This window comes from Pelecanus crispus, chromosome 2 (assembly GCF_030463565.1).
Source record: "Pelecanus crispus isolate bPelCri1 chromosome 2, bPelCri1.pri, whole genome shotgun sequence".
Lineage (NCBI taxonomy): Eukaryota > Metazoa > Chordata > Aves > Pelecaniformes > Pelecanidae > Pelecanus > Pelecanus crispus.
Genome location: NC_134644.1, coordinates 27387180 through 27400658, shown reverse-complemented (window position 1 = coordinate 27400658; position 13479 = coordinate 27387180). Strand labels below are relative to the sequence as shown.

Below are 13479 nucleotides of genomic sequence, written 5' to 3'. Positions count from 1 at the left end.
CGGAACTGCTGCTCAGGAAGGGTGTACTTATTTTACCCTCAGAACTGAGCTGTAGTGGTCCCTGAAAGGCTGTTAGTCTTTCCTGGTATGGAGTTGTGCTTGACTGAGTTCTGACACTAATTCAACTCTCCATATTTACTGAGGCTTTTGATTATTTTCCCCTTTGGTTTACCTCAAGACATGGGAGAGGTTTGTAACTAGAAAGTGAAGATGACCTAAAAATGTAGGGTGGGACCTGGGTGACCATAAATTTCTATCAATTGCACTGTCTCCTATGCATCTGAGAGACTGAAAGACGAATAGATGATATGTCATTAGCCCCTAAAAATGCAGGCAAGGAAAAATGTCAAGTAGTGATTTCTTAAATGTCAGATCAACAAGTGCAAATGCTAACAGTTGCCTTTCTGGTGGATTCTGTGTTATGCTGTACAGACATAATGAACTGTTCCTGCACTTTCCACACAAGGCCTCGCACGTGAACAGTGCATGTAAGCAGCTCGGGTTTTGATATTTCTTTGGGAATATAAAGCAATTATGTTTAGAAACTTTGCTGTTGTAGAAGCAACTACTAATTCAAGATAATTCAAATTAAACTTGAGGTTCCTCTCCAAGTTTTCCTTGACATGTGTTTAAGAGGATCTACCTAAAATGTGAGAAATCTGAGTATGAATTGGTCAGAAAGTAGATTTTTCAAAATCCCTCAGAAGGTGGACATTTCCAAAAGGAATTACCTTCAGAAGGACCATACCATAATGTTTCCAAAACACAATATTCTCCCTGATACCGTGCTGCCACAGCTATTTTCTTCACTGGGATTTGTCTGGTTAAATGGCAGTACTACCAGTGCAGGCAGCTGTGTCTGAGTCCAGGAGACCATTATCCTCATTCACACCTGACTAAAACAGGTCAAGTGAATTAAACACAGAGTGCTCATCCCTCTCCAAGGACTGCTTCAGTCTACACATCTATACTGTGAAGTCTGACATGCAGGTTAGGTGAGATGAATGCCATCCGTGCTATTTCATTGCCCTTCGGTGACTGCTGTGCAGACCTGTATTATTGTCCATTTTCAGTCATGACCCAGCCACCCTGCTCCTCTTGAAATTATTTAAGACCAAACAGAAGTAGCCTGAAACAGAAGAGTAATAAATGAAAGAGCATCAAAGTGGTGGAGGAGAGGTGCCTGGAATAACTGAAGCTCTTACCCCATTTCATTGGGGATTACCTCCCGCACCTGGGAGAAAACGGCAGCAGACCTTGTGAGCACTCTCACTGTTTCCAGTCCAAATGAACAGCAGGTTGAGTAGTTCCTGTACTATTCTTTTAGGCTACCCTGACTGCCCCTGTTTTCTCCTCCTCGGGGGCGGTCTCTGACAGCCTCTCTGCCCTCCTCCATCAGTCAGGCTTATACTTACAATGCCTTCCTGAAAAGCTGCCTCCCTCCAGCAACCCTAGCTCAGAAACCAAGCTTGTTGGGGGTGACAAGGCTGCGTTTTGCTCTGCCTCATGCCCTGCATGACGCTTATGCCACCGGCGAGGAGCCGGTGGCCACCACGCGCTGGCAGTGCTGGGTGCGCCACAGGAACCCTTGGGAGCTCATCCCAGCGTGGCGCCCTGCAGAGTTCAAAGCTTCAGCCCCAGGAGACCAAATGCTATGGCAGATGGGACTCAAGGATGTGCGGATGTAGCTGTATTAACTCCTGTCCAGAATGCCTAATTCTGGACAGGCTGCTTCACTATAGCATAGACATGGACACAGACGCTGTTAAAAATATCCCCCGTTGTTTAATTTCATATTTTGCTTTCTTGTAATACAAAACCTAGGATCCCTCTGAGCAATTGTGTACATTTTGTTCTGTAAATGGTTTAAAAGTATATTAAAACATTAATCTTAGCCCAAGACTCTGTGTGCCAGGTTTCTGACTGGAACCCAATTTAATGGATGACTCACAGTAGATATATTGTATGATGGTATGACGTTCTGATAGCCAGTGATTTACAGCTGCAATACTTAGCGCTGTTTTGCTTTGGAAAGTCCTTTTATTGCTTATTTGTGTAACATATGGATACTTGGAATTTAAGAGTATTTTCATAGAATAGTGTTCTAATAGCCAGAAAAAAAAACCTGAACAAACAAACATGTAAGGCAGATCAGTAATCAAACTTCAAGATACTCCTTTAAAATGCTAAGTTAAGAATGTCTGAGAATATGTTGTATTGCCTTCAAACTGAATACGAATAAATCATGTCTGTCCTCCATGGCAAGCAGTACAAACTCTCCTCAAGGAGGGTCCTTCACTGCCGTGCACTGGGGAGGTTCACAGAGGTGAAGAGGAACCAGACTAATAAGGTCAAATATGTTTATTTCCCTTTAAACAAAGAAGTGCACAGCTGTAGCGATGGCCCATATAGCTGGCTCGGTTTAAAATCTATAACCTTGGTTGGCCTATTCTTAACAATTTATTTGAAATGTCAGTTGGGGACATTTCAATGGATAGCAAGCATTTGAAAAGAGAGGTTTCGTTATGCACACCAAAGGGCTATCCCACCCTCTCTTTCCATAGGGCAGGCTCTCCAGAGTTGGCAAGGGCTGGTGTAAAACACAGACCTCCTAACTTGCCAGACTGAGTCCCTTCACTCAGGAAAGCATCGCAGGAACGAAGACACACAGGAATCCATACAACTTTCCTATGCCAAAACTGAGTCAGTCCTTTGACTGAATTACTAGGAAGACCTGCTCAAAAACAATTAGCAGTTTATTTCACATTACATTTTGTTATTATTGTTGAAGATAGTATTCTGGGTTTTATGTAGTCTGAATGTTTTGGTTTGATTTGCCCTAATGGGTAGAGATGGTAATTAATGCTGCAGCTTTCTGTCCGTAAGCTGTTAAGCCATAACCAAGGAGAGCCTTAACAGAGAAATGACAAGTACATGTGATGAGGGGCTGCTGGATTAGCCAAGGAGAGTGGCATGCTGATTACATTACTGCGCAATTACAGGGTCCTGCGTAGGCAGATGGACCTTTGGGACCCTTTTCCCAGGACTGGAACATTAATGGTATTTATAATACACCAATATATCCTGCAAAAGATCATAGACATCAGTTCTAGCACCTTCTTGTAAAAGGAGAATCAATTATTTTATTTCTTCTCTGTGAAATGGTTCCAGCATCCTTTTGAAGTGCTTTTGTTACATATCGCAGCTGAGGTGTTCACAAGTCTTACATGACTCTTAGCAAGGATTGCAAGAGAGGAGAATGTGACTGACTGTATTCCTATTGACCCCTTTTGCCCCTGGGCAGTTAGCCAGAATTTAAGGCCATTGCAGGTTGCGTTCATGAGGAAGGAAAATTAGCAATAAAGGAGATTTTTTCCTCAGGTGCTCTCCTGAAGATCTGCAAAGAACTTTCCTCAGCTTGTATGTTCATCAGTGCAGTGAGAACAAGTAGCAAAAGGCAGCCTCCTTGCTCACAGATCGAGTTTCTTGCCAGGCTGTAGTCTGCCAAAAATCGGTTCATTCTTGGCTGTCCTCCCAGAGCCACAACAGAGCTGCTTTCTTAGGTGGTTACCTGGCTTTGGGGGCTTTCCTGGTAACTGTATCACGCTTTCCCTTCCTACATAGCCACCAACCTGCGCAGTACAATGCTGTCCGTCTCCAGGCTCTCAAAAAGAGGAGCATTTGTTTATTCCTTTGTTTAGGAGACAGGCACACCAGCCTGATCAATGGTTACTGGGCTGCACTAGAAAGGACCAGCTATTTCCTCTCAGCCTGCTCTGCTCATGAATTAAAACCCACTAGCTTCAGTCGTCTGCACACCCATAGACTGAGAGCTCATGACATTTTACTCTCCTTCATAGTGTGAAGGTGCTGTGATAATCCTTTGAGTCCTGGATTTGACTGTGCTGCATATTGTACAAGACACAACAAGGACAGAGCCTCTGCCTCAAAGAACTTGCAACAAAACATATTGGACTTCAGCAGAAGACAAAACCCCTAGACATGTTTTTTGTCTCAAAGTTAACAATCAGTCAGTTATCAAGCATGGAAGTGGTGGAAGATTTGCTTCTGTATCATCTTGCAGTTTTATTTTACTTGTTTCTGTAAGAATAAATACTTCATTAAACATGTACACTGAGATGTTGGTTACATTTGTCGTGTTTTATTTGTACTGCGCATGAATCCAGTTCTCGTCAGTAACAGGTTCTTCTCTTTTACCTGCTCTGACCTAAGAAAAACACTCTCTTTTTATTGTAGGAAAATATTTCCACTGCATCACTTAGCCACAGATGAAACATGCTGCATTTGTTAGCTCGTCCAAAGCAAAGACTGATTTTTGCTGTACTTTGATTAATAATAATTTAACGTAATTCATCTCAATGCATTGTTGCGCCTAAACTCTTTATGCTAAATTTTTCAGATTCGTTCTCAAATTAATGTGATATGAATCTAATTACTAATCAGACCCATCCTTTATGGTTTGCTCATGGTATTCTTACTTCTTTAACTTACTGCATAAGAAATTATTAAATTTCTTAAAAGAGTTATGAGCTGTCTGCATGGCCATTATCTAAAAGATAGGTATATGATTTCATTTTTAAAGCCACAAGTAATAGTTCACATGGAGGGTACAGGAAAGAAAAAAATGAAGTTTAGTTATGTAGTTCTCAGGCAGTGTGCTTTCTATGTGTGCCTTTGAGCTACAGATAAAAGTTCCAGCGAAGACTGACTTAGGTCAAATGGAAGGTGTGTTTGGTTGGTTGGTCCCTGCTCAGAGGGTCGGTGAGCGGTGCATACAGCTGGCAAAGAGAAGCAAGGATACTCTGTAGTCTTTCAGTTCGGCAATATGAAATGGTGAAAGCATTAAATTAAAATGACAGGCTTGAGAACGTACCGTGGATTTTGTTGCAGAACTCACTGGCCATGCTCTGCTCCTCTCCAGCTGCTGGGCTGCAGCAGGAGACCATTCCCAGAGTCGCGGTGGATGGATGGAAAGCTGGGGTGACGTCGGCACTGACAGGAGCACGACCAGCCTGCATGCAACATGCAGGCACCCCGAGCCACTCCCACTGGAGCCACTGGGGAAATGACGCCTCAAGCTCTCAGGTCGACCCCCTGACCTGCATCTCTTCTGAGGAGATCCCCACAGGGGAGCATGGGGCTCACCTAGCCCAAGCCTGTGATGGGACGGATTTTATCAAACCTGTCTGGAAAACTGCTCTGATGGCTCAGAAAGTTTGCTGACTTTTTAGAGGCTGGGGTAGCTGGCTGATGTCAGGGAGGGTGCTACCTGAATGTGTGTGCAGCCTTTGGGAAGCACCTGTCAGTCAAGGCAGCCCTTGTGGGGATGGGTAATTGATAAGGGGAGAATGGAGAAAGGCCAGCCGCCAGCCGGGAGGCTGCATCGAGCACAGGCGAGGGAACAAGGCAAGAAACATATTGACCCAGACCTGTGAAAAACAGTCCAAGGATGATTTAAGAACCTTAATGAACACATTTTCCAACAGAATAAGGAGCAAATACTTCTTCCTGTTTTTTTTTTTTAACCTTTTCAAACCACTATACAACCTTTTTTCGGCATACTTTGTAAGAATTGACGCGGTGTGGAAAAAAGATGTGACTCTCTGCTCTGCCCTGTGTGGTGAGCAGAAAAAAATGAAACTCCAAAAATAAAAATCAGTCCTTCAGGTTAATCCTGTCAGAATCCTATATCCTAACCTATCAATAATCCTGTATTTTCATGAGTACCAAGCTGCACTTTAAATATTGAAAAAGAACTAAATGCACATGTTTGGGTAATTGCTTTGGGAATGTTTCTCAGCAACAGAAGGTGGTTCACTGGATGGCTAACAAGCTTTTCTAGTCGAGAGGGACAGTCTGAATCCCCCGGATGGACAGAGAATGTGCAGTCCTCTACCTGCTGAACTGCCCAAATGTCTCTTTAAAGAGACAAATAAATCCTAAAAGACATCTCTTACAGCCCAGGTAGTCATCTTGGAAAACTTCTGCAGAAGTTAAGGGCAAGTATTTTCCTGTGGCCGCAGATGATGACTGTCACTTTGCCATTGCTGGCAAAGTGACCTCAGATTTCTGAAGGAGCACATGGTGCTCCCCCAGGAACAGTGGGTTTCTGCCAGCACAGCAATGCCCTCCCACTCCTCCTGGCCCTCCTGGGTGCTGGTGGCATGGAAGCTTATGTGGAGGACCTCATTGCCCTCTCTGAGGAGGCGGATGGACATGAGATACTCTCAGAAGAGGAACAGCATTGTCCCACACCAGCTGGCTCTCCGGTAGTGGACAGGACACAATTCTCTCCACCGTCTGCCCACCACTTCCCAGCATCTCAAAGCCACAGTCTCTTGTCAAGGTCCATGTCTGCAACCTCATCTGAACCACAGGCAGCAGCCACTTCCCAGCTTCACTGGCTCCATTTAGCTCCATGTGTCGCTTTGTTATTTGGACAAAATAAAGTAAAGCTGTCTTCTCGCAAAGAGATGAAGCTAGTATCCCTGGTACACTACCAAAAAAATCTTCCCTGCTAACAGCGCTTGCCCTTCCCGAGTGAGTTCAGAGCTAGGTTCAGTTTATAGAGGGAGTGACTCTGGCTCAGATGGGAGAGCTGAACAAACCTTAGAAATGTTTTATCAAAAGTAAAAGAAATCACCCAAACTGGAGCTCAAAGCTACTGTCTTCACAGCCTTTCTTGTACATCTGAAACAAGTTGCTTGTTTCAGTTCTAAAAAATATCAAATTTTGAAGGGGATTTTTTTGTTATGTGGTATTTTGTGGAGTGCTGTTATCATACATTTTTGCTATTTTGTGAGTGCTGTTTGTTCCATTCATCTAATTTATAAAAGCCTAAAATCCCTGTTACTGATAGGTGCTGAATAAACCCAGCAAGGGCTGGGGATTTTTGTTCCACTCTGCTTTCTTATAGCCTAGCAGTAACATTTGACTTTGTCTGCTTAAATGCAAAATGCCGGTCAAGTGTGTGACATTATCTCATTTGTCTAACAGGTAAGCTGCAAAGTGCTGCAATTCTTTCATCAGTACATGTTGGGCTGCAACTACTTCTGGATGCTCTGCGAAGGCATTTATCTTCACACACTGATTGTGGTGGCAGTGTTTGCTGAAGAGCAGCGTTTGCACTGGTATTACCTCTTGGGCTGGGGTATGTATGTTATAATTTGTAGCAAGATGGTCAATTCTTTCAGATGTTTGAATTCTTCTAGCACTTATACACCTGAATTGTTGTATTTATACCACTAGATCATAGCTTAAGATTGAGTTCTTGGGTCCTAAATTTGAGTACGTTTATTTGGATGGGCCTAGAGACTTACAAAAATCAGCAGGAATCAGTATCCATTATTTGATGCATCTTGGGATTTGCTGAAAGAAATGTTTAAGTTTTGTTAAGCAAAGCTTTGGAAGATAAATAGATTTCTATCCAAACACATCTCTTTTCTGAAAAAAGTTGTCTATTTTTGTCACTTTATATGCAAAAAATATTAATCTGTGACAGTACCTATAAAAGTGTATTTTTTCTGGAATGAAGAGGAAAAATCAGTATCTATGTCTCCCAAAGTGAAAAAACACAGCATGCAGAAAGAGGAACCAGAATTTCTCTGGAAGTTAATCCAGTATCAGATATATTTTGGCAGATGTTGTTTTAAAGGAGAAGATTCAATTTTACCTACACGGGAGTAGATAATGGCTCTGCTGTCAGGGCTGGTTTTGTCCAACAACAGTGATCTCTAAAGCATTTCAGAGAAACATACAGGTGTCAATAAGCAAATATTGATACTCTGTGAGAGCGGTTAGAAACCTGTACACTATGGGTGCAAACTCTATGTAGTCACATGCATATTGCCCAAGGAACCATGACTATGTCTGGTCCTTTATCTCCAAATACGCAGATCTCTTCTGTTTTCACTAAGGGGTCCCTTGCCTTTTAATGAGTAGCAATAGCAGATATTTATCCTTTGGACTGTCTTTTCCAATAATAGGCCATATAAATACAACCAATGTATTACGGTGGAGTGTAGTCTCTTTCACATTTAGATCACTATTGTAAATCCAGTCCACATCAGTGTTGACAGAAAATCATCATCAAGAGCTTTTTTCCCAGTTTGGGAACCATGAATCTCTGGCCTCATTCCAGTTTCTGGCGAGAAAACCATGTCTTGAAACCACTGGTGCAGCTACGCAGCAAATGATGGACCTTTATCCATTGTCCCACTGCACTTAGGGATGTTTGCTTGTATTATATATCTCTGCAATCCCAGTCTGAAGTGGATAGAATTTACTCTGTATTTTCCATCGTCTTTGGAGATGTTATACTTGTTCAACATTATTGCATTTACAGCAGGAAACTAAAAAATAGCCCTACTGCTTAAACAGAGAAAAATTAGGAATGAATTAGATCAGAGAAAAGACCCAGTTCTGAACGTTCTGAAGAACTTTAAAACTCTGACTTCAACCACTAGTTAGGCATCTAATATCAGGTCCTAAATAGGCAGTAACAGCAAAGTGGAAAGTTGTTCTTTCCCTATTTGGATTTTCATTTAAGAGCCTGGTAACTTACTTTCCTGTTATGCTATAAGACTTAGTGCTCTCTGGATACCTACATTAGATACCTAGAAAATTAGCATGAGTTTCTAGTTTATATGGATTGTAGTGTCAAATAACAATTTCCAGGCATATAAGAACTCTTTTTTTTTTTTTTTTTTTTTTTTAATAAGAATGCCATCACGCATGCTTTTTTTCTTATGAGAATGGCATCTTTTCTGAGAAAAGAGGGACTTGTCATGCTCTTGGAATTAAAAGTATGTGGAATATCATCAGCTCTTAAATGAAGACAGCCTTCCTGAAGAACCCTAAACTGAGTCAAGGTTTCTGGACTTTGTAAATCCAAATAGCTGAGCCCTCTTGGAGCAAGCAACTGTGCTATCACAAAGTTTTCATAGTTCAGAATATTTGAATATACAAAGTCTGATAGGGCTCTGCTTTTGAAATGGCAGCCCTATGTGAAGAGTCATTTTAAACATTTCCTTCCAGATAAAGCTTTTTCCATTTTCATGTCTTGCAGCATAAGCCTTCCCAAAATAGTCTCATTCCATACCCAATTATGCAAGAGGAAAATGGTCATAAACATTTTTTTTTTTGAGGTGATATTCAATTTAGGTAGTGCAATTTAATGCATCTGGGACAGGTAGCCTGCAGTGAAAGCTTATAAGCTAGCTGTAATATTGCTGAGAACAGCACTAGGATCACGGTGGGTAATTCAGTGAAGTTACCGGATCGGATAACTCATCAGTATCTGCAGCACTGCCCAAAAAATAAATAGGGTGGTGGCTGTGGTAATAGGATGATGATATCTTGGGAAGGAAAAGGTTAGTAAAAATAGACACAACTCTTGACTATGAAGTCTGCAGACTTTTTAATAAAACTAGATGAATACTTCAACAGAAAGAAGTAATCATTAGCACCTCCTAACTAAGGTAGAAATCATTAATAGCAAAATGATCTAATTAGGACTATCTGGCCACCCCTTAAGTTTGCATAAATCAGTGTAATTCTACTGATTCCAGAAGCAGTAGTCACACAGTCTAACTTTAAACATCCAGCTATGTTAATCAATGCAGAGAGATAACATTTCTCCAAAGGGCAATGCAAGGCAATCAGAGCAGGTTGTGCTCTGAATTACAATTCAAAAGATCAAGGTAAATGTACAACACAAGATGAAGTTACTCATTATTCATTGTTATAACTAATCCCTATGCAAGAAGACCTAGATTATTTTATTGGGAAAAATCACTCATGGCATTTGTAAAATGGCTTTATAAGAAAAATAATCTGAGCAAATATAAAACACTTCTACGAAAGATTTGAGATGATTGAATGGAATCTGACATGAACAGATGTATTTCAAGGCTGGTGCCTTCAGGTGACCCCTCTCTGGGAACTGCTGCTGGAGATGTAATATCTCATTTGTTATTGTTTCACTGGGTCAGGAAATCACCCTTATGCAGGGCAAGAAAGCAGTATCAAATGTGTGCATCCAGCTACAGTCCACTCTGGCTGCTTCAGGCAGCTTCATCCACATAAAAGTGAAAAGGGAATCATCTATTTGGACAGTGCTGAAACAGAGTGTCTTCCAAATTGAACTGGAAATACAATTAAGCATAATTGCCAGTTTGTGCCATAAAGGACCTAGCATGACCTAAAGGGATATGTCATACCTTTTCCTGGGATGGCTGGGGTAAGACCTTTTCTAAGTTACTCACTGCTTACCACGTGTTGGTGGGACCCCTGAAGTGATACATGTGCCAGCAAGACCCAACAGACCTTGGTGCTCCACTGCTCATTAACTCTCTGCCTTTTGACCCTTTACAAGAGAAGAGCAACACCTAGCCCTAGAAGAGCCCATCCAGCCTGCAGCTGGAAATTTGAGCCATAGACAGTCATGAGCTTCTTACCGTGACTAATGAAAACTTTCCGTCGCGTTCTTAAGATTTGCTTGTGAGTTTGTTGAGCCAAATATTCTAGGCTAATGCATTTAGCAGAAGCAGCAAGGTCCCTGGGCATCATGTGGAGAACTCTACTCGCGGTACTCCAGGCCAGAGCTTTCAGATGAAGGATTTTTGCTATTACAGAAGGGCCCCTTAAAAATTGCACTTCAATCTGCACAAAAATTGCACAAAACTGGCCCAGATTTGCTCTATTTCCAAATCAAAAGGATTTTCTCAAGCTGTCAATCCCATAAGCTCACCCTGAGGTTGGAAGATTCTTTCTTTCTGTTCTAAGCTTTTTGTTGTTCTGCTGTGCATCATCACCCAAAAAAGGCATTCTGCAGCCAGAGGCCAAGTAATCATTTTCTAACAATATATGAAGGAGAAGGCAATTCAGTTTGTTCTCCCACAGCTGCATTGTCCTCCCAAGGTAAACTGCAGTAAAAAATTCTTTTGGCAGTAAAGTAAGTAGCTGTTACTTAAAGATACCTGGAGACATCAGTGTCCTATTTACATACTTTTTTGACCTTATTCTCACTCCAGCATTGGCTGGCCTGTGTTCTGAGGTAAGACTTCCCCAGAATTTGGCTAAGGATTCTCTGTCTTTTCTAAAAGTGTTTATGAAATCACTAACACCCGAAGAAACAAGAAGCCATGTTCTTCCCTCTGTGACTAATCACAGTATCGGCAGGACATTTTCACACATTTTTATTTGTAATTATATAATATCCAAATCTCAGAAGAAACATCCATGGTTTATAGGGGACGGGCAGCAGTAACACCAAAGGTGTCCACACAGCCCTCTGTACAGGACTGACAAGGCAGTAGATCATCTCCCCGCTGGCCAGCTGTCTGTGAGTGCAGGGTTGTACAAACTGGGGTCAGTATTGCAGCGCACACTCCCCACTCCCAGATTTCTCACCTATTGGAGAGGGACACAACGTACAACCAAACTGAAGGAAGATGGACAGGAGTGGCCCAGATTGTCACTCGTACTGTCAGGCTGGAAATAAGAATTTGAGCCTTCCAGTTTCTTAAGTATGGCATGTTCCCAAATTTTCTCCCATCAGCTCCCTGTCAGAGCAGTGGCCTCCTCTGAGGCTTCACAGAAAAGTCAGGAGATGTGGGGTTTATGGTATCCACATAAAGCTGCATGAGGTGGACTTGGCTGTACAGAGGCTGGGAACCTGCAGAAGATGTCACAAATCCCCATCCCCCAAAAAACCGCCTGGGTTCAAACATTTTCTTTTGCCATAGGCTCCAAAAGAGCAAATCCTCGCTCTGTTGTTTATTGCTCCATAATCTGGCATGTGAGTTTATGTGCCTCTGTCTTGCTCAACCATGATTTACATGGTTTTAACAAGTGTCCCTGGTTTCCTGAGGGAATACTCTGCTGAGAACTGAATGATCGCCGCATCCTTCCCACATCAGCTGCTCACATCCTTCCCTGCACAAGCCACAACGGCACAGGGGACCCTGGTAGCAGCTTTGTGATACCCCAGGAGGGCATGGCCCACGGGCCTGCCTTGAACATTATTCCCTTTTGCATCTCACCATCAAGGTAATCTAGGGCCCTGAGTGCAGTGGGATTGCAGTTCTTTCCTGAAAGCTGTGATTTCACGTACATGTGTTTTGTAGACAAGAGACTTATTAGTGTGTGTGACACATGAAATTCAAGCTAAAAAAATACCAAGACTGATCTATAACTTTAATCATTTCAGGGTTCCCTTTAGTGCCAGCATCTATTCATGCTGTTGCAAGAGCCAGATACTTCAATGACAAGTGAGTAGCATGTCTGTTTTTGAAGGAACTTAGCATTATTTAACTGTGTAACACATTTTATTTGAGTTAATAATAAATTTTAATGGAGTATTTCCCCTCCAGCTGCTGGATGAGTGTTGACACACACTTGCTCTACATTGTTCATGGACCTGTAATGGCAGCTTTATTGGTAAGAATATTATTTGCTATCAATAGTTTAATAACTATTTTAGAAATGCTGCTAACCTGTACAGTACGGAAGTTTCTGTACTTTAAGTATTTTTGTCAAAACTCAGAAGTAGGTAGAGGTTTTCTCTACTCAGTGTTACAAGGACAGTTTCTCAACACTTCTCTAAAACAAGTCCCATAAAAGGACCTCCCAGTAAAGAATCAGATTTTGAGGGAGAATCACCAACTGCTTTTGAAAATCGGGGTGGTGACTCTCTCACAGCGTAACTTATTTGTGACAAATTTACTGCATTTATGTGACATCAATGAGGCATTTAGCTATGCCTTAGCTGGGGTGAGCTAAGTGCAGGCTGGTCACTCAGCATGAGTTTTACTGGTCACTGAACTGGTATGGTCCAAAGGTAGGGAGCAAAACTAGTCCAGGGAAGGGACTGGACTGGGCTGTCTGAGTAGGAGGCCAAGATTCTAAGTGCAGCTCAGCAATGTGTGTATATACCGCGCCTTGTACGCCAGTGGTGCTGTTTGGCATGGTAACCCTGACCTTCCTGAAAGGTGCAGAAAGGGTTTTATTCAACCCAAGCCCCAAGCTCACCTCATTGTATCACCCAAGATGTACTTTCAGCTTTTGAGCTGCCTCTTGCTTGCAAACATCTGCATGGACACACCTGCAGTAATTACCTCAGAGATCAAACAGGGCGGTGAATACTGGGAACACCTTTGAATGAAGAAACAACTTTCTGTCTAGTAGCTGAAAAACCTGAAAATCTTTCTACCCTTTCTTGAGAAGCAGTTTTGAACATCAGCAATGTGAAGAAGCCCATTCCTCCCTGTCATATAGATAGCTTGCTGTTCCCATAGAATCACATCCATTGTGGGTTTACTGATTCGATCTTGATGATTGCTTCTGCTGTTGTAATGCTAACTAACTTCTAGGAGAGGCCAGTCAACCTCTATTTTTATTACCATGCTCCAAGTCTTTACATCTTAGCCACAAAGAAAAAAGGAGGGACTGTTTTTT

At 42.1% G+C, this 13479-nt stretch overlaps 1 protein-coding gene across 1 annotated transcript in view; it reads left to right on the top strand.

Annotated features, from left to right (window-relative positions):
• Window positions 1–13479, top strand: part of CALCR (calcitonin receptor) — a 76005-nt gene that overhangs the window by 45068 nt on the left and 17458 nt on the right. The window contains exons 7-9 of the mRNA XM_075705917.1: window positions 7018–7171; window positions 12233–12293; window positions 12396–12462. Of these exons, the coding sequence (XP_075562032.1) occupies window positions 7018–7171; window positions 12233–12293; window positions 12396–12462 (282 nt within the window). The remainder of the gene's footprint in view (window positions 1–7017; window positions 7172–12232; window positions 12294–12395; window positions 12463–13479) is intronic.